The sequence below is a fragment of the Trifolium pratense genome, linkage group LG4 (genome assembly GCF_020283565.1).
Source record: "Trifolium pratense cultivar HEN17-A07 linkage group LG4, ARS_RC_1.1, whole genome shotgun sequence".
Classification (NCBI taxonomy): Eukaryota; Viridiplantae; Streptophyta; class Magnoliopsida; order Fabales; family Fabaceae; genus Trifolium; species Trifolium pratense.
In genome coordinates, this window is record NC_060062.1 from 37,231,765 (window position 1) to 37,254,228 (window position 22,464).

At 30.5% G+C, this 22,464-nt stretch overlaps 1 protein-coding gene across 1 annotated transcript; it reads right to left on the bottom strand.

Moving 5' to 3' along the window:
- Positions 1-1,733: 1,733 nt before the first annotated feature.
- On the bottom strand, positions 1,734-15,415 carry LOC123923095 (transcription factor MYB1-like). Its single transcript, XM_045975737.1, has 3 exons — positions 15,277-15,415; positions 6,226-6,355; positions 1,734-2,349 (listed from the first exon to the last, which is right to left on the bottom strand). Exons 1-3 carry the CDS (start codon positions 15,392-15,394, stop codon positions 1,809-1,811), a joined length of 789 nt encoding a protein of 262 aa, XP_045831693.1. The 5' UTR covers positions 15,395-15,415; the 3' UTR covers positions 1,734-1,808.
- Between the last annotated feature and the right edge of the window lie 7,049 nt (positions 15,416-22,464).

Below are 22,464 nucleotides of genomic sequence, written 5' to 3' on the forward strand. Positions count from 1 at the left end.
AATAATAATAATAATAATAATAATAATAATAATAATAATAATAATAATAATAATAATAATAATAATAATAATAATACTAATATCAGTATTAGTATCACACAACACATAGAATAAACATTTCGTCTATGAGCAATTAGGAACAACATTAATACGAATCTTCCTAACTTGCATACCTAAATAGAGAAACATATTAATCTGTCTAATTGATTCATTCTAACTTAAATTTATAAGATCTGTCTAATTGGTTCATTCTAATTCTAATTTATAATGTAACCAAATTCCAACAAAAACATGATAATTGTTGTCATCACAGTCTTGCATAAACATTAAGAAAACTTGACAACACCTATTAAAAGAAATTGCAGACAATTTATTGTACACAACTATGAAACAATAAATTGATCTTATTTAGGAGTGCAATAATTAGAAGGATAAGGAAACAAAACCTCTCTTAATATTGATGTTAATACTGCATCTTTGTTCCTCACATGAACCGCAAATCAACAATCAATGTCTTTTAGCTAGTCACCTTACCATAAGGTTTCCATATATACTCAGTACGTACCTTGTGAGTTCTCAAAAGAAACATACGCTTGATATGCAACCTCATATAGATTCTATTATTGCTAGTAAGAATGGCTTTGCTATGTATATCCTAAAAGCAATGGGTTTTGCTCGTTGTGTTGCAGCCAAGATCATATGTCACTTGGTTTCTAAAACTATATTATTTTGCGGTGGTTGTCATTGATCATTCGGGTTTTTTCTTAAAAGATTTATCACTTATATAGCACAGGAATATAACTGATGCTTCTTAATAGGAACACATGTTTGACTTTTTCTATTACCATTCCTATTATTTAGTAACTCTAAGTTTCTACAACATGAGTCTATTTCCATTATTTTTATTCTCAAAATACACATTAGTATATAATACTATAATACATACTAATATGTTCTATTACCCGATGTGGGACTCAAACATTTTATTTTTAATTCACATATAATGTGCTCTTTGTTCCAACAATCCACATATTCACCAATAATAATAGTAAAGAATGATTGAAAAACTCGTAAACAATGACACCCCAATTTTTGAAGTGGAAAACGCTCAATGTAAGAATGAAAAGTCACGGGTTGTCCAAACCAAAAAAATAACTCATTATAATTAAATAGAGTACAATCAATATGATAAAACTCAACAATTTTACACTGACGTGTAATTTTATAACGGAACTAATTTTGGCTTCTCATAACAAAAAAATGTGACAACGCCGTGATTCGTGAGTACGCACGAGTATTATAATAATAGAATAAAATAGGATGATATAATATCATATTGTCGAGTATTTTAAAAATGCTAAAATAAAATAGAATTGGACGTTTTGTCATAAATTTTTTTTCAAATAGCCTAGCCTAGTGGCTAGAAAATTCACTTTAAAGGTGAATAAGTGGAGTGTTCCAGATTCGATTCCGATCTCCTACACATATAGTACGATGTCCATACCAATTGAGCTAAGCTCACAGGAACATTATTCTATTATATATACTACTCATCCATAATAAAATAAAAAACTTGAGTTTGACTAATATGAATCTCTCAAAATAGTTTAAAGGTGGATCTTTATTAAGTTTATTAAATTTTCATAAAGGATATTTCTTTTGCCTCGTATGATTTCTTATGATTGTACAAAATTTATTTATTTTTAAAAAAATTTGTAAAGACCCACCTTAATTTAAACTCTTTTTAGGAGGTTATATTAGACAAACTAAAAAGACTTTATTGTAGAGCTTCAATATTACACAACAAACTAAAGATCCCAAAGAGAATCGAAATCATAAAGATTGGAATCCCAAAAAGAATCATCAACATTTGGAAACTCCATATCATTATAATTCTCCTCATGAACTGAAGAGCATGAGCCAATTATCTCACTACCTACGGCTACAGGTTCCTCCAAGTTCCATAAACTGTCCATCGACATTGCACACGGTATTGGCGCATTACCTAGATTTGATTTTGATGAAGAAGCACAATCTATACCAATATGATTTGGAACCATAATCTCTGATTGATCATCATGATATGTAGGAATTGTATCATCTTTATTTGAAGCCAATAATATTGGTTGTGACACAATATTATTATGTTTCTCTTTCAACCAATTGGTTGAAAAAGTTCGAGGTTGAGGTTTAATAACTTCATGAGCTTTCATGGTTGTTTCCTTATGTTTCTCATTTTTTTTCTCTTCTTCTTTTATTGCAACCACTTTCTTAAGTAAGTGTGCATTCCAATAGTTCTTCACATCATTAGCTGTTCTACCAGGAAGCCTTCCAGCAATCAATGACCATCTAAATACATGGATGAAATTATTATATAAATTAGAAGTATATATAATATCAAAACATTAATGGCACAAGCTGAAATCTAAAAGGAATTTAGCTCTATAGTGTTTTTAATATATAACCTTAACTATGTGTTTTAGTGTTAGAATTGGCTTGGCTCTATAGTGTTTTTACATACCATTAAATTGTAAGAAAAAGAAAGAAATGGAATTTGGAAAAAACTGAGAGGTCAGTGGGACTTGAGAGGAAGTCATCTTAGAGAATGAATTAGTCCACTTGATTGTGGTGTTCGTCTTCTTTCATATTAGCAATATGTTTTAATTTGGAGATAAATTTAAGAAAAGGGTGCAAATTAACATAATTTGTTTTCAGATTGAGTTGTACGCTTCTTTGTTTGTTGTAAAAATTACTCTTCCTAATAAAAATCATTTTCCAAAATAGAGATACATGTAATAGCAGAGAACTAAATGGAGATTAAGAGCATAGTCACATAATTCATCTAACTCCTGAAAAACCGCAAATTGGTTCGCACGAAAAGGTTTGCGATTCTTTTACGAATTGATTCGCTAAAATCCACTCCATAATTCATCATAAATAGAGAACCCGACAAACCCAAACAAACAAATTAAATATATTTAAATATTTAAACGAATTTTAACTTTTTTTTTTTTTACAATAAACAAATTTTAACTTAAACAAAGCCTTTAAAAGTGAATCTTACTTATTAAAAAGTAAAACATCACATGTGAGTCCAATTTATTGAGAGTTACGACTGAACCCGTAACACGTACCGAAGTGAATTGCGAATCATAACAATGCGACTATGATTAAGAGTTCAATCTACTTGAACAGGAAGGAACCATGTATATCCTAAATAAATAGATTAAAGAATGTTGAATTCAAAAAAAAATATCAACGGAAACTTAACACTTTTAATCAAAAAAAAAAAAAACTTAACACTTTTAGTAAAGTAGGGAGGTGAGAAGAACTTAAGTGAGGTTAGTGTAAGGATTAAAACTAGAGGCAGGGCCGGTCCCGACAATTTGGAGGCCCGGCTCTAAATATTAAGAATAGAAGCCTTAATAAAAAAATGCAAAAAATTTAGAAAGAATAATTTTTATTTAAATTGTAAATAACATTAATGACATAAAAAATTGTCATCCTTATAACTAACATACAAAATATTCATATTTTAATTAATCACAACAAAATACATTTTAACTACGTAAACACAACACTTAACTTCTATAGCAGTTTTTGAAGTAAATTCATAGAAACAAATCTTCATATTGTATTTTTTTTTGTTCACTTTATGTTTTTTCCGGAAGCTTAGCCATTTTAGTTGGGCCTTTGAAATTATTTTTTAGCAAAGACAGGTTAAAGAAAATATTGAGTTCTTATTTTATTTTTGTGAATCCATTTTTTTCATATTTTTGCAGAGATCTACTACCATATAAATTTTTGTTGAGGCCCCAATAAAACTGAGGTCCGGCTACGCAACACACCCTGCACATGCTAATAGCCGGCCCTGACTAGAGGGATTGTCGGTGTCATTTTATAGTAGACTTTAAGAAGGTGAGTGTAATTTTCCCAAGGTAAAAAGGTAAAAAAACTGTGGCATATAACAATTAGGATTAGTTGAACAATTGGTTTCTTAAATTTGTTTTGGTTTTATGTTGATCTCTTATATTTTAAATGTTTTAAGTTTGTCTCTTACGTTTTAAACGATTCAAATTGGTCCCTAAAGTTTTTAACGTTTGAATTACTTAGTACCAACTTAAAACGTTTAAAATATGAGAGACCATCTAAAATCTAAAATAATCAAAGAGAACCAAATGTATGAAATTAAACCATTAATCTATCTAATTTGTTTTTCTTATTTCAATCTATATTATTCTTATTTAAATACTTTAATATGCAATTGATAACATGATAACATGTGATGTCAGACTTGTAAAATATCATACTTTAGGCTTAGAAATATGTCTGTGACATACTACAGGCAAGAGGCAAGAGGCAAGATTTAATCCTTAAGTTTTTTTGACAAATAATCAAACTTGTTGGGCCTTGCAAAGCTTACCTCGGCACAACCAATTTCCACCCCTAATTAGAATATTCAATGGTTATTTTTAGTATCACAATTTTTTCGGTTTTCACTACGGTAGCAATGTGGTGGATGTACTACAAGACTTAAAGGTGAATGATGTTCCATCTAAAGTGAGTATTTTTATATGGAGGTTGTTATTAGCAAGACTATCGACTCGTAAGGCTTTGGAGAGAAAAAGAATTATTAGTAATTCGCGTGAACTTTGTTGTGCCTTTTGTTTTAGAAAAGAAGAAGATATCGATTATTTATTTTTTAATTTCTCTCTTTCAATTCAAGTGTGGAAGAAAGTGTATGAATGGCTGGACGTGAATTTTATAACTTTTGAGGAAGTATGAAAACATTTCACTACTTTTGGTACTTTGGTGAAGAGTAAGAGTCTTGCTAAAGCTCGTCATGTCATTTGCCTAGCAACCACTTGGAGTATATATGGCGAACTCGAAACAACATTATATTTCGTGGAGATGTGTTTAATTTGGACTCGCTTGTTGATCAGATTATTTTTATTTCATGGGTTTGGTTTGTAGTTCGAATAGAACTTAATCCCTCCTTTGTACTCTGAGACTGGTGTAATGATCCATTAGCTTGTATTTTAAGCATCTAATGACTTTTGCAATTTTTGTAAGGGTTGAGTGCCCCTTGCACTCTTTTAAATTTAATCTTTTTGCTTATCAAAAAAAAAAAACTACAGTTTCAATTTGTTGCGTAAACTCCAAACTGTTTTAGTGACGAGATTATCTACAAGATATTTTTGTATAAAGAGGATATATGAGTTTTGGTGTGGACTTTTCATAATACTAGCAATACCTTTAATTTTTTTTAGTAGCAACAAAAATATTTTTTTAATAAACTCACCAAAACATAAGACACATCTTTTTTTTTTAGCAAGCAAAAATCTTTTATTAACAAACTCATGATAACATAAGACATGTCTTTTTTTTGGACATAATTAAGTTAGACACGGGCAGGCGCGGAACGCGCTTGCCTGACCCGCTAGTACCTATATCTATTCTATACTATATATAAACAGGATACATGAGTTTTTGTGTGGACTTTTCATAATACCAACAATACCCTTGATTTTTTTAGTAGTAACAAAAATCTTTTATTAACAAACTCACTATAACATAAGACACATTTTTTAGCAGTAAAAATCTTTTATTAACAAACTTACCATAACATAAGACATTTTTTTTTTGGACATAAGTTAGACAAAGGCAGACACGGAACGTGTTTGCTGGCCCGCTAGTATATAATAAAGATTATACAAAAAAATTTGGTGTGAAATTTTCATAATACCAACAATATCCCTGATTTTTTTTTAGCAGCAAAAATCTTTTATTAACAAACTCAGCATAACATAAGACATTTTTTTTTAACAGCACAAATCTTTTATTAACAAACTCACCATAAACATAAGGTAGGCCTTTACATAATAGACACAGACAATCGTGGAGTATACATAAACAAATTTGATTTTAAATTATCATGTAAGTAGAATATATTTTTTTGACTTAGCAAGTAGAATTTTTTTGGTAAAAGGTTGTATAAACATTTTATATGTTGTGATGTTTATTTATTTATTTGGTTTTCACCACTTGTTTAATCCAGTTTGAATGTCAGTTTTGTTATCAGGTGGTTTCAACTCCCTTCCGATCGCATTTAAGGGTATAAAAATATGTTGTGATGTTTAATTGAACCGATATTAGCCACTCCTTGCCATTAAATTTTTAAAAAACATAAATAAAATAAATTAATAATTGGCCTTGAAAGATTACCTATTCCCTAGGAGATTGTGTAACCTTATGATCATATCAATTTCATCTTCAGCAAAGCTTCCTCTGTAGATGGTGGGGCTTAAATAATTTAACCACCTAAGTCTACAACTCTTTCTGCACCTATTCAATCCTGCCAAATTTGACAAATGTTTTGAAAATATATATATAGAGAAAATATATTATGCATGAATTAATTTACATTTGCTTTTATATAGTTAATTAATTTAACGAAGGCGCAGATGGACATAGCTAAAGGATCGAGAGTTTTAAAGTGTGAGCAAGTTTTTTTTGAATGGCAAAATATTATTAATAATAACCGGTCTCTGCACATGACGAATAAAAGTCGGGAAAAACGGAACTACAAAATAGAGGCGCTGTATTTAAGCGGAACACCAATGATAAAGCTAAAAACAGACACCACCTAGTACACACTCCATAGTCAACACACCATCAACCTGACCCGAAAAGATGCTCTAAGACTCTAACTCCCGATCTCGAATCAAAAGTGATCGGTCCAATAGAATGCAAAAGCAGCTTCGCAAGCCAAAAATAAATGGGGCAACGGTAGAATGAAAAACTAGGCAGCTAAGTCCCCAGCTCGCAGTCCGCTCCAAACAGTCAACACCGATGCAGGAAAGGTCGACCAGATACAAATAAACCTGCAAATCTCAGCAGATTTGGACACCATCAGAGACTCAAAAATGAATCCTGCAAATCTCAACATATTTGAAAGCGGTCAGAGAATCCCGTATCTAGTAAAAGGCTTAACTATACATTTGGTCCCTTACGTTTATTTTAGGTTTCAATTTGGTCCCTTACGTTTAAAAAGTATCAATTTGGTCCCTTACGTTTATTTTAGGTTTCAAGTTGGTCCTTTCCGTCAATTTTGTCACATGTGGCAGTCAATTTGCATACGTGGACTGACACGTGGCACTTGGACACGCTGACACGTGTACTATTCAAACGGTGTTAGTGACAAAACTAACGGAAAGGACTAACTTGAAACTTAAAATAAACGTAAGGGACCAAATTGATACTTTTTAAACGTAAGGGACCAAATTGAAACCTAAAATAAATGTAAGGGACCAAATGTGTAGTTAAACCCTAGTAAAACCATTCACACAGCATCAACCACACCACGAAGTCGCCAGATCCAAAAGTCTATTCTTCTTGAATTTCCTGGAGTGTAGTGGTAACGGATTTGTTACTTTGGATTATTAGGAAAACCTGAATTAATTCTATTATGGAACTCCATTGAAAAAATAGAATTAGGTGAAACAGAGCTAAGTGTAAAGTGAAATTGAGAATTTTTATAAAAAGAATGTGTTTGATAAAATGTTTGATTGATTCTCAGATGAGGCACCAAGGCTTCTTAAATATATTTACAATGATCAAGACTAAAATAGTAAAATGACTTAAAATAAACTATTCAATTATACTTAATTTTGGTAAGAGAGTGCACGAAAGAGATTAAGTGGTACATATGAAAATAGACCATCTCGCAATCGATGTGAGACTTCTCTTAACATGCACATCGAGGAACTATGCAACTGTTATAGGAATTAAGCATTGGATTATTAGTTTATTTTAAATAATATGTTAATTGTTATTTTCCCTGGTATATGCAATGGTTTCGATATCTTAGTAAAATTAGTTATTTTAGTTAGTTATTATTTTCCCTATTTATATGCAATAATGGGTAGAGTTTGTTATCAACTTGCATTTATATAGCCATCTAAGGGAATTGATGTAACAACCCAATTTTCATTTATTCCTTTTTATATGTTTACATATTTTATTGACGTAATATTTAAATAAGTTAGTAACTTTAAGTTAATTATCAAATACTTTAATTAACGCGCGAGTTAGTGAGAGTTAACGCGATTTGGGCCAAACAATTGGGCTTGAGGCCCAATGGGCCTTGTCTCATGAGAAAGGGGCGCCCATATGGCCTTAGTGGGGAGAGAGAAGTTCATTTTCTTGTTCTTTTGGAAAGATAGAGAGAAGGAAGAGAAGAGAGAGCTAGGGCAAAAGCTTGGGTAGAGATTTCAAGAGCAAATCATCGAGTTTTCGTCGAATCCAGGTATGAGAGTAGATTTCATAGTCGTGAGTGATACGAGAAAGGGGAGAATGTTGATTTCTTCAGTACCCGAACTTTCTCCACTCCTTTTTCGTTTTTGGTTGAGGGAATTTTTCTAAACAAAAATGAAAATTAATGATTAAAACATGTTTACCATGATTATAACATGCTATATACACGAATTTATGGGATAAAACGTGGGAATTTGTTCATGATTGATGAAGAACAAGAGGTTTTATAGTTTTTGAGTAAAAATGGTAAATCATTACTCTTTCGATGTATATGTTGTAGATCGGTGAAATGAACCATCCTTTTGTGTTTATATGTATGTATTACACTTGAAAACAACAACTTTTGGGATCTGGAACAAGTAAAATTGGGTTTTGGGTGGATTTGCATCCAAAATCGCGATGCAGAGTATTCATGTTTGCAGGCGCTCGCTTAGCGAGAGTTGGCGACGGTTTACTCGCAAGTTCTCGCCAGAAGCTGTGTTTTTTCTGTTCTGGCTTGCCAGTCCTTCTCAGGCTTCGTTAGCGAGCAGTACTGGGTCTAACTTATTTTCTGGATGTTTTAAAGTGCAATTAGGCACTTGTAACATGGATTAATGGTATCCTTACGTGTTTGATGATGCTTATTGATGCTTGTAATGTTCATTGCTATTCGTAGATGATTGTTGATTATGTATGACGTTTATACATGAAGAATATTAAGATTTTGTTTATCTTAATGATGAAGAATGTTGGATAGTGTTCCACGTTGTAAATGAAGAGTTCAATGTTAATTAATTGTGAGTGGATTCATGAAGTACATACATGCATTCATGAATTATGTAGGATATTGGATATTCCAGTAAAGAAGTATATCGGATTATATTTATCCAATAAAGAAGGATATTAGAGGTGAGATACTCTAGTAAAGAAGATGATACAACATGCATTTGATATGTCTAAGATGATATGACATGAAGTTGAAGCATTAGATTGTATTAGGATATGTGTACATTATGTGATAATTGTTATGTGACACGTGTATTTGGAATTTGTTGATAATTGTCTATATGTGTTAGACTTGCTTTATGTGTTGATTGTCTGATGATTATAAATGTAATTGACTTCAATCTCTTGTATACTATGATTGGTGTGATATGATGATGTATATTTATGATTTATGAATATGCATCAATTGTGATGAAGTGTTTAAATATAGATTACTTACACTTATATATTTGATTATGCTATCTAACTCTCTGCTTTGTGTTATGTGTTGAACCGTTGGGGGTTCAGATACTCAGGTTGAGGATCCGGCTCAGAGTTAGAGGGCTTGCTTGTGCTTAGTGTAGCACACTTTTTTGGCGAGGAGTTTTGCTTAGACTACTCCTATAGATATATTTTTGATGGGTTGTATAGTGTTGCTCTGATTAGGTGTAATATCGTGTCGAGATATTCGCTTGATTAGTATTTATGCTCGTGATGGCTATTTGACCTTGCTAATCATTTTGTTGTAAATATAATATCCTTGTTGATGATGCGGCTTAGAGCCTAACGATATTATGTGAACAATATGATTGATGTATCTTAAGTACAATGAAAACTATATTCGAATTTCAATTTCCGTTGTGCAAGCATGTTAAATTTATGCCATGTTTTTGTATAAGAAGTGTGATGCCTTAATTTCTTAAGTGTTTTATTTATTTGTAATCAATAAATGCGTGTTAAGGGGTTAGGGTGTTACAATTCATGAATATATATATATATATATATATTTCTTTCAAAAAGAATAATAATTATATATTCTAAACTCTAACTAGCATAATATCCGTGCATACGCACGGGTCGCGACGTTGCCTGATATTTTTTTATCATAGGGCTAGTATTGTATAATATGAAATTAGTCCCGTTATAAAATTATTTATTATGGCAAAGATTGTTGCCAGTATACGATAATTATATAGTAAGGTAATTATTTGTGAGAATATGATCAAAAACTACTTTTCTATCATTTTGAAACAGATGAAGTAGTAATATGGATTCTACTGACTTGTAGTTATTTTAGACATCATTGATAAATATATATCTTGTATTTTTTTTATTGGGTGTTTATTAAAGTTGACAAATTTATAAAAAAAAATTGTTTATAATTAATATATTAACATATTAGTTACTTAAATTTTTTATCAAGAAGAACTTATTTTCTGTGTATCATAGTTATTTAAATTTTTCATTGGCAAAATTTTTTTCCTCGTGCATAGTAGTTACAGTATTTAAAATTTTCATTAGCAGCAACATGTTTCGCCGTGTATAATGGTTAATTTAAATTTTTATCAACAACATTTTATCTTGTGTATAATAATTATTTAAAAGAAATTATTGATGACAACTTATCACTTATATATAATTGTTATTTAAAAAACATTATGAGCGATATTGTATCTAGTATATATTAGTTATTCATAAAAATTCATATTTAATTCATCCCTCAATAAAAAAAATTAACCTTTTGCAAGAGAGAATTTCTATAATGTATTAAAAATGACCGCGAAAAAAATTCAAAATTTTTAAGCGCAAAAAATATAAAAATTCATGTTTAATTCATCCCTTTTTAAAATAAGTACTATCTTTTATGTATCCATGAGATAAAAAGTAGGTATGCGTATTAATATATGAGTAGAAATAAAGGTTCGTGCAAAAATTATAAAAAGTAGGCGCATGTATTAATATATGAGTAGAAATATAGGTTCGCATAAAAATATTGGTCCACACAGAGATTATAAAAAAAATAGACATGCGTATTATCATATGATTAGAAATATAGATCCCCGTTGAAATTATAGAAAAAATAGACACACATATTAATATATATAAGTATAAATATAGGTCATCGTTGAAATTATAGAAAATAGACCCTTGTATTAATTAATATATGAATAAAAATATAGGTCACATAGAAATTATTATCTTTGTCTCTAAATATATGACTCTTGAAATTTTTCTATGTCCCATTTTATAAGACTACTCTCAAAGGACAACCAAAGACAAATATAGGTCCGCGTACAGATTATAAAAAAGTAGGCATGCATATTAGTATATGAGTAGAAATAATAGTCCGCATAAAAGTTATAAAAAAAAATAGCACACATATTAATATATGAGTAGAAATATAGATCCTCATAGAAATTACAACCTCCGTCTCTCTTTAGATGTTTCATGAGTAGAAATTTCCGCATAGAAATTACAAAAAAAATAGACACGCGTATTACTATATTATTAGAAATATAGGTCCCCTTAGAAATATTGGTTCCCGTTAAAATTATAGAAAATAGACACTTTTATTAATTAATATATCAGTTGAAATATAGGTCTCTGTCAAAAAAATTCTGCCCCTAAATATAAAATCCTATTGAGATTTTTCATGAAATTTCCGCGTAAAAATTATAAAAAATAGACATACGTATTACTATATAATTAGAAATATATGTCCCCGTAAAAATGACTACTATATAATTAGACAATTTTATTATTATACGAGTAAAAATATAGGTCCACATAGAAATCACAAAAAAATCAAATTCTCGTATTAATATATGAGTATAAATATAAGTCCCGTAGAAATTATAAAAAAAAATAACCTTATTAATATGAGTAAAAATATAAGTCCCGTATAAATAATAGAAATAAAATATATAAGCAATGAGTAATAGAGAATAATGATTATAATAATATTGTTTTATGAAATTTTAGTTTGAAAAAGACAACTATGCCCCTCGATAGGAAGTTCAGGGTAGTTTAGGAATTTCATAGGCATCTTACTATAATAGATTGACATGATACTATTCTTACTGAAGGAAGATCGTCTCCCGTGAAGTTAATATCCAATTAAATTCCAGCCTTTGGTTTAAACAAGAGAGAAATAGGAAAAAAAAGAAAAGGTGAATTGAATGGTTGTGATGGTTACTGGGCAATTAACTACACGGAAGAGGATCCTAACCTATTCTTACATAATCTCTCAATTGTATCATATTCTAATATGTTAGAATCCCTACTTCGTAACTTGAATTTATCGATTTTATCCCTGAAATCCACTTCTCTTGTCTTAGCAACAATGACTCAAGATAAAGAAGAACCAAAAGGAAGGAAGAAAACGTTTTAATCAACAATGAGATGTCAATATGCAGTGGCGGTACTAGGGTGGGGCTGAGGGTGGTCACGGCCCTCCCCACCCCAAAAAAATAATTTTTTTTTATAGGTATAGTATATTAGTATTAATTCAAATATATTATTACTGATTTTAACAAATTTTGTACACGTATTTGTATAAATATTAATGTAAATATTTGTTTAGAGTTTATTTTTAATGACTATAAAAAACTCAGCATATATATTAGTTTAAGTATTAGTGCAAATATTAGTTTATATTCTATTATTGATGATTTCATTTCACTCTGTATATGTACGTAGAATATTATTTTAAGTTATATATTTTAATTTTATAATAATGAACTTTGACTTTGTTCGCCCAAAAATAAAGCATACCTAATTGAATTTATAATATTGAGTAAAATTAACTGAACTAACATAAATAAATATTAACGGAACATCTTATTTGCTTAAAAAAAATCTTATTTGAATATTTTTACACTGTATATTTTTATATGTAATATATTTTTCGTATTTAATTTATATATTAAAAAAAAATTATGGCCCCCATAAACTATTTTTTCTGGTTTCGTCACTGTCGATATGAAATGATCAAACTTACATTGGGAGTGTTCTAACCCAACGATGACCTAATATATTCTATGTCATTTCCATATTAAAGGGTATTCAATAATAAAGCCACACCTCTCCGTCCATTGTTAAAAGTTGAAACAAATAGTATAATAGTGTGTGAGTTGAAAAAAAAATATAGTAAGTTCCACATGATTAAATATATTACACACATTAATCCCAAATATATATATATATTACACACATTATTATTATTATTAGTGGTTGTGGTCAAATGGACATGTTCAGTGCCCGTCTATGTGATCCAATTTTTCTATTATGTCAAGTTGTGTAAAAAATATATTCTAATAATAATAATAATATGTGTAATATATATATATATATATATATATATATATATATATATATATATATATATTCTATATTTTTTTATATATTTCTTGTTTATGAATTTAGTTGAAGAAATATAGACAAGATGCGTAAAATAAAAAAAATGATACAAATGTATAGAAACTATTAGTGTGTAGTTGGTTTTGGAAGTTAAAGAACAATAATTGGTTTTGGAAGTTATTAAAAAAAAGTGTGAATAAAAAACAAAACAAAAAAAATATTAAGGGTATTTTGAGATTTTTAAAAAAAGGTTACACCAAAAACCAAAACAATGTTTTGCATTTATATATTAGTATAGATTTTTTTTTTTTACTGTAGTATTAATTAGATTATTATTATTATTATTACTATTATTATTATTATTTGAATGGAAAATAGAGATATATTATTACAGTAAAAATGAACTCTCAAAATCTAGAAATCACCATAGCCACCCAGAGTAACCACCTAAAAGAGGGAGAGGGAAAACCGGCTATGAGAGAGCACCCGAAAAGATACCCCTCAACCAGAACTTGATAAATCCAGAAACCACATCCTCACCTTACCTTACTAGACCAGCACAATAAAGGTTACAAAACCATAACCTTATTTATTTGTATAAACTGTTTTGGATAAGCTAAAAAATAACATAATCCAAACGGGACCAAAATCATCTCATTTTAACTTGGCTTAAATGCAGTTTTAAATCTCCCTGTTTTATCAAATCCGCAATTTTAGTCTCCCTAGCTATTTTATTTTTTGCAATTATTGTCTCCCAATTTTAATCTCTTTTGTTGATGTGGCGATCATTTAAGTGACTTGAATATACAACTCACATATAAGTGACAACCATGTCATCTTTCAATTTTTTAAATTATTTCGAAAAAATCAAACAAATTTAATTATTTTGCAATGAAAAGAATTATTTAAATTCAAAATTTAGGATATAAAAATAGTAACAACTATAAGATTAAAATGAAGGGTCCTCAAGATGTCTATGACACCTTTTTTGTGGGATTAAAATGAAGGGTCCTCGAGATGTCTATGACACCTTTTGGAGTTTGATTTTCCAGGATTCACTATTTTGTATTATTCATTGGACTAGTTTTGAGGATTTGATAATATAGAATTGTTGGTGGGAAAGAACATGTGCGGGTGTGATTATGAAAATGGAGAATTTTTTGTGTTTTTTGAAGTTGGTGATTCGCTTCAAAAGAAAGAGAAGTAGATAGTCCCTCTTTGAGCTTAGCTAAATTGACAGAGGAATTACATTATATATGTAGGGGATTGAGGTTCGAATCCTGATCATTTCATTTATCCATCAGGATGGAATTTTTAGCTATTAGATACTTGAATAATAAAAAAAATAGGTTTGATATTATTTTTGTATTTTCTGGACTAGTGATTATTTGCAAAGACCATGAAAATTGGATGGTGAGTGACAATGATGCGAGGTAGATAAAATGGCTGCTATGATTTGTATGTTTATGTCACTTAAACGATTGCCACATATATCAACAAAAATTGAAGAACAAAATGTCTAAATTTTTTAAAATACAGAGACTAAAATTGCAGAAAATAAAATAGAGGATCAAAATTATAAATTTAATAAAATAGAATGTATAAAACTAGATTGAAGACTTTTAACTTTAAGACTACACAAAAATCAAAATTCGTTAAAGGACGAAAATTAATTTAATTCAAAAAAAAATTTAAAATTTAAGTATTGAAATTTATATTTCTTATTTCCGATGGAAAATAATTCTTGATTAAACTTTACTTACTTCGCGGTCGAATTTTAAATATTTTTATTCTATACAGTCCAATTTAATTAATTATTATAAGTCAAATACACAGTAGAAGGAGTAACATATATACCTGCTCTTTGAGGAACTAAATGCCACTTTCCTTCACCATACTTGTTAATGCAATCCTTGAGTAGCTTATCTTCCTCATATGTCCATGCACCTTTTCTCACGCCTATGGTATTCTCCATATATACTCGTACACGCTTTCTTTAATATTTAATTTAATACACAAACAATAAGTATGATCTTGTTCCTTTATATAGAAAAATGAGTTTATATGGTGACAAAAGCTAAAAGACAAAAAATAGTACGTAGACGGACACACCATTTCCTTTTATTTCACTTTCTCTGGACACACACACCGTTTTCTTTAATTTTCACCATAAATGCATGCACTGTGGCAAGCTTGCATGCATATAAAGATGGACAAGCATCCATTGATTTTAGAGGCCAAAGTCACCGTTACTTTCAATTTATTATATGTACTATATGTAGTATAATATTGTAAAAACACGCATAAAAATGTACTAATTATAGTATTAATTTATGTATATGTATCACAAAAAATTTACGAATATGTATCACTATCTTATGCTTTTGAGGTAAAGTCGATAAAGCGACAAACAAATATGGTTGCTCATATACTTACGGGAGCGGGCATTTCTTAACTTAGTCGTTACATCTTTGAGTTGATACCTCTATTATTGAACATTTACTTTATAATGAAATGATATGATTTTATGTTTGTCAATTTTTTTTATTTTTTTTACGTATATGTAATATTAAAATGTTTGGAAATTTATAGCATCATCATTCAAGTAAATACAAATTAATTAAGATAGTAAAAACATAATTAAGCTTGTGATAGTAGTTAAAACTTCAGAGTATAAAATACATATGACATAAATATAAAAGGGGAGGAGGAGTCTTGGCCACTGTCTGCCCCCTTTGAATCCGTCCCTAATTCTATATCTATATATGGACAATTTGATCGATCATACGCTACATATTGCGTCACGTGGCATTTATTGTAGGTTTTGAAAAAATTTACAAAGACAACAATTTCATCTTCGATTCCGATAGTCATTTAACCCAGATATCTCATCTACTTATCCAATTTCGGCGTTCGAGTTACTAGGCTGCTAAGGAAAACTTGGGCATAAAGGTTTATTAGTTGGTGTGGAATGTGGTGATTTGGACTCTATGGCGGTCAAAGAACTAGGAATCTTCTCCTGTATGTGTAGACGTAAATGACGAAGAGCCTAGTCATTATTTAATCTTTTATGAAAAAATGTAAAAATGTTAATATAATATACATGATAAATAAGTGTTTGTTAAAGAAAAATTTAAATATCTAATATATTAATTTTTTAATTCTAAACAAAAACATTTTTAATCAAATTTATTAACTTTAATATTTGATAATATTTATAACTGATGATAGTCAATTATATGACATTTTGAGTAGTAATTTAGGATAGTTTTAATAGCAATTGAAGCCAAAGCAAGCAAATATTTGGAAAAGTGAAGTTACTTGGCCCGGAAGCAAGGAAAATGGAAAAAGCATAAAAAAGGGCAAAAACGTAATAAAACAGCGCGCCATCGTACCAAGATGCCTTGTCATCGTGGCACGATGATGACTTGAAAAGCACGTAGAAAATCCTGAGAAGATCTTCCATCGTACCAGTTGAAAAACTATAAATAGAGCATTTCTCCTCCACTATTATTCATTCAGAAATATTGAGAACCATTCAATATTCACAAAAGAGTTAGGAGAACTCTAAGGAGGAGGCAAGGAGGCTCAGGTGCTCTCAGGGCATAAGGGTAATCTTTATACTTTCTTTTCCTTATTGTTTTATTATGGTGTTTAGTAGCTAAACCCCATCAAGGTTAGGTCAAGTAAATGAATTTCCCTAATAATGCTTGAGAACATGTAATCTGGTTATTTTCCAAGTCTATTTACAAATTACTGTTCATTTATTATCGGTTAGTATTTGTATTTATCGTTTTATACACTAGCATATATGAACGCGCACATATTTTGTTAGTAACTAGGGTCGAAGTGGATATCGTGACACATCTAAGACTACAGAAACACAGGGATACTATGACCTACTTATATGAGACCATTAAATTTAGTATCTGCGGTTAGGTTCGAGATTAAGAATTACACATAGCTAAATTATGTACTGATATTAGGGAACCAATTATGCTAGAGAACTTGTTAAATTAGGAACCTCGAAAGGTAGAGATGCCTATTGCAGGCTGAACCCGTTTAGGGCAAGGACAAAAAATAACGAAGGCTAAACCTAGTTTAATTGATTCAACCTAAACAGATTACAAATAGAAGTAAGAATAGTTCTACTAGGCTTACTTTAATAGAAATTAATCTCCAGATAATACTTCGATAGTAAGCAGATATAGCACTAGTTACCAAGCAAGAATAGAGGAGGAATTCGAAAGTACTTAACCACTTGTTCTCATCTGAAACTCAACCTCTTTATTATAACTGCTCTTTACTTTAATTATTATTTATTGTTACTTGTCAAAACCCCACACAATCAAACAAAGCGAATGCAAAGTCTTTTACTTTAATTTACTTTTATTGCATAAAGTTCATAATCAAACTGATAACTTTGGCACAATCTCTGTGGAGAACGATAACTAACTACTTTATTACTTGATAGCGATTCTGTGCACTTGCAAAACAACCGTCAATAACTTAACTAATTTCATACTATACAATATTCCTTTTATAAGAAAAAAAAATCACAATAATACCATGACCCGTGGGTAGACACAGGGACGGACATGCCCACACAAAGTTTTTAGAATTTTTTATTTTATATAGAGCATATGGATTGTTTGGGTGTAGGAGGTTCTATTTGTTGTATGTGATCTATTGTGTTGTGGAATGATTTTGTTTTCTCTAGCAGTTCATGGTAGTAGTGCTACTATCTTTCTTTTTGAGTGTGTGTATTGTGCTTTTAAGTTGTTTGATTCTTTGTAGTATGATTTGAACATAGTTTGTGGTTTTTATTTTAGTCAACAATAAGATTTTTGGAATTATATTTCAAAACGCTTCCTAATGATCCTAGTTAAAGGCCAAAAATTTCTTATTACCATCTAAGTGATAAAGAAGAGATAAATTTATGAGATATTATTTACTGAATGACCCTTATCATCCAAAAGAGTTGCAAAATAGTACGAGAGATCGATAATTAAATGATTATTCAGTTACTTATATAGGGAGAGATGTTTTTATTGAGATTGAAAATGAGAAAAACAACCAATCGTTAGTTGGTTCAGTGATGATTGACGCTGAACTTGGTAGAGAGGACCACGGTTCGATCCCCCGCAACTGTGATTGGGAGGGGCTGAAACCACTTGATGCCAGAATTAACCCCTGAACCACATTAAACTTGTGGTGAAAAAGCCAAACAAAAATTTCGAGAAAAGCATTCGATATTTTTTTTTAAAAAAAATTCAATATTTTAAAAAAACATTAAATTATAAAGAACATTTGTGATGTATATTTATGCTCTACAAAATAAAATGCTTTAAAGTTATGTATATGATGCCCCCACTGCTTAAAATTTTTTGCTCCGTCCCTGGGTAGACACAAACATTATACTAGTAGTTACCTTATAATAATGGCAAAGTCTAAGGTGCACAAATGAGTTAAGTTGTGCACCATGCACAAGTTATCGAAAACACTATAACGAATACGAATTTTACAAAATTCACCGTCGGATAGAAAGTTTATATCGTATAGATCATCCATAAAATTTTTTTAAAAAATTAAAAATCATTTGATATGTTATTGAGACCCGTCAAAATTAACGGTTTATGGATTTTTATTCAATACCGTTAATCTTGATGGGTCTCAATAACATATCAAATGATTTTCAAAAAAATTAAAAAAATTTATGGATGATCTAAACAATATAAACTTTCTATCCAACGGTGAATTTTATAAAATTCGTATTCGTTATAAAAATATCAAACACTTGTGCACCATGCACCACTTAATCAAGTGGTGCATGTTAGACAAAGCCTATAATAATGGATAAACAAACTAAAAGTCAAAATGTGATTAAAAAGGTTGAACTGAAAGCTTGTGCACAAGTAGATAGATATATGTGTGGCATTTTAGGGGCCGCCCATTTTAGGCCATACAATAAGAAACTGTTCCTGACCAAGGCTGACGATGGAGTTGATGTTAGCTGGAGAGATATTGGAACGGTGGTGGGACTGGCAGTTATACGAATACGACTACACAGGAAGCCATGCAATGAACACAGTAAGAATGTGTTCCCGACAAAGATTGATAATGGGAGTTCTACAGCACAACTCCGATGAAATTGTGGTGGGACAGAAGTTATTTCAGGAATTGTGACTAAATATAATTTTTTGTCACACTCATCAAATTTGAAGTTTTTATTTTATTTTTTTTAACTATTTTATAAATAATAAAAAATTATATGAGCGTAACTATATGATCATGTGATCATAGAAGTTTTACTCTTGTAAGAAAACCGTTCAAATAATTTTGGAAATTATTTAAGTAAATTATACAATCTTCATTTTAGATATTCTTATATTACGCATTCATTCTCTCTCTTATATATATTTAAATATACATTTTTTAATTTAATACCGTTAGATAAATTTTTTTTTTTTTTTGGTGAAGAGATAAATATATAATTTTAATCTTCATTTTATTTTAATCTTATGTTAATAATATACAAATTCAAATCATGTTTTAAGCAAGTTTATTTAGTTGTCCATATATTACCAATCAATGTGATTCATGTTGCAAAGATCATCTTACTTTTTTCCAAATAAAAAATGATGCTGACCATGCAAATTTAAACACTATAATATTGCTTTCTCCTTCTGGATCAATAGTAAAACGCAAACCCCACTCTTGTGTAACATTGCTCCTTTGAATTTGCACATGTCATTCTTACTTTTCCAACCTACCTTTCAAATTTTAAAATCCCCGCCAAACTTCAAATTCAAACCCTAAAACCTGTGTCTATCTCTCATCGGAACCAATTTCTCTACAATCTCAAAGTAACATTCATCTTTCAAACTTGGATGCAAAAATCAGATAAACAATACAAATATTTAAAATTGGAATAATACATATATAAAAATCAAATATATTTAAAAGATTTCACAAAAGAAATTCATCTAGTCGATAAACATACCTTCTCTTTTTACTTTTTATCAAACATATATTAGATCACAACAATAATTTTCATAACTTAATATATTTTGACGGATTAAAAACATATCATAAAATTACTTGCATATATATATATATATATATATATATATATATATATATATATATATATATATATATATATATATATATATATATATATAATTCCTAGATAGTTGTGCAACCACTAATATAACTCTAATTCACGTCAGCCACTTATATTCAATTAAACCACTCAATAATGTTACATCACTTCTACTTACATCATTGTTATCTCTATACACTTTTTCATATGCCTACATTTATATACCTATGACTTTTCATTATACACCTGTTGGACATAAATTTGGTATTTATCAATTAAATATAATTGGTGGGTCCAATATTTATTTTGGAGGTTATATTGTCAAAATAAAACTTTCAAAGGTGGTGTCGAGAGCTACCTGTTGGACACGTCCAGTTTTGGTTTGGCCAGGAGGTTATCGAAAGCGCGAGATCGAATCGAAAGATAGTTGGGCCAAGCCCAAAAAAGAAACAACAAACGGCCCAAGAGGCATTGGCGCGCGCTGAAGGAATAGAAGATGAAAGTGGGGAACGTGGTCGACGTGGCAGATCGAAGAGCGTCCAGATGATCAAGAAACTGTTACCACTTTGTAGTAGTATTTATAGCAGTTTTTCATTCAGAACAAGGGTCACAAAATTTTATACAAACACTCTCTCTAAAATTCTAAGTACTCAGCGATCGAACGAAAGGAATTCAGAGGAGAAATGTATGTTTTGTGAACCATCTTTATTTATAATTGCTTTTCATTCAATGCAATTTGCTTTTCAGTAATTTTCTTTAGTTTAATTCCAAATACTTGCTCGAGAAACTGCTACTTCGAGGCGATTCGAATTAGTCTCTATTGTATCAATTGAAAACGTTTTAATTTCTAAGTGTTTGCTTCCTTGTTAAAACGAACATTCAAACAGTTTTCTTAAACGAATAAAACACAAAATTGTCCTGAGATTTACTAGTTGATCTCGCGAGTTTAAATACTTAAACTAGCGGTTGTTTACCAAATTTCCACGTAAACAAATTGGCACGCCCAGTGGGACTGGTTTTGTGTTTATTCAAACTATGTTCTTTTTATGTTGTGGAATGAAAAACTTGTTACTTGCATATAACTGATGATAAGTTAGGTTATGGTTAAAACTACTCAAAGATCTAATCCTAGTAAAAATCAAAATTCTAGTGCGATGAGTAGCGAAGCAAGTTCGAGTGGTGGAGTCGATCCACCTCCACAGAGTTTGGTAACATCTGAGTTGGTAAATGTTCCAATATTCTCCAGTCCAACCATTTCGACTGTGCATGATGTTATTCCAACTTTGCCAATACCGACTATGGCAATTCCGTCCGTGACTGCTGGTTTTGGACGTTCGAAACCACCATCAGGTCAGGGTTTTATGTATGGGCCTCCCCCTACCCTTGGCTTAGGGATGCCAGTTTTCGAATCTGATAGGTATACTTCGTCAAGGGTGACTCCCACACCCTTAACGACTGCGTATGTGTTGTCTTTGAGGCAGCAAATGGATGAGAGCAACCATGAAATGGTTAATCTCTTAACACAACAAATTGGTACTGTGTTTAATCCATTAATTCAGAATACCAACGAGAGTTATCAAATGTTGGCATTTCAAATGAGTCGAATTGCAGATTTTTTTGGGACACCCCCACCACCTCCTAGAGTAAATCCTGTTACTCCACAAGTGATATTACCTGCAATGTCTTCGACTCCAGTACAGCAAAGGCCAACTTATGTGGCCAATGAAACAGTTCCTAACCCAACACCTACTCCAGTTGTACAAGAGGAAACCCATTATCCTCACGAGGTTAATCAAATGCCTTAAGTAGTAAATCAAAATCCTCCTGTTGTCAACCCAAATCCACAAGTGGTACATCAGAACCCTCCAGTGGTAATGGTTAGGAGGAACCAGGATCCTGATGAGGTAGTGCGAGAGGTGCAGAACAATAACTTGCTTGGC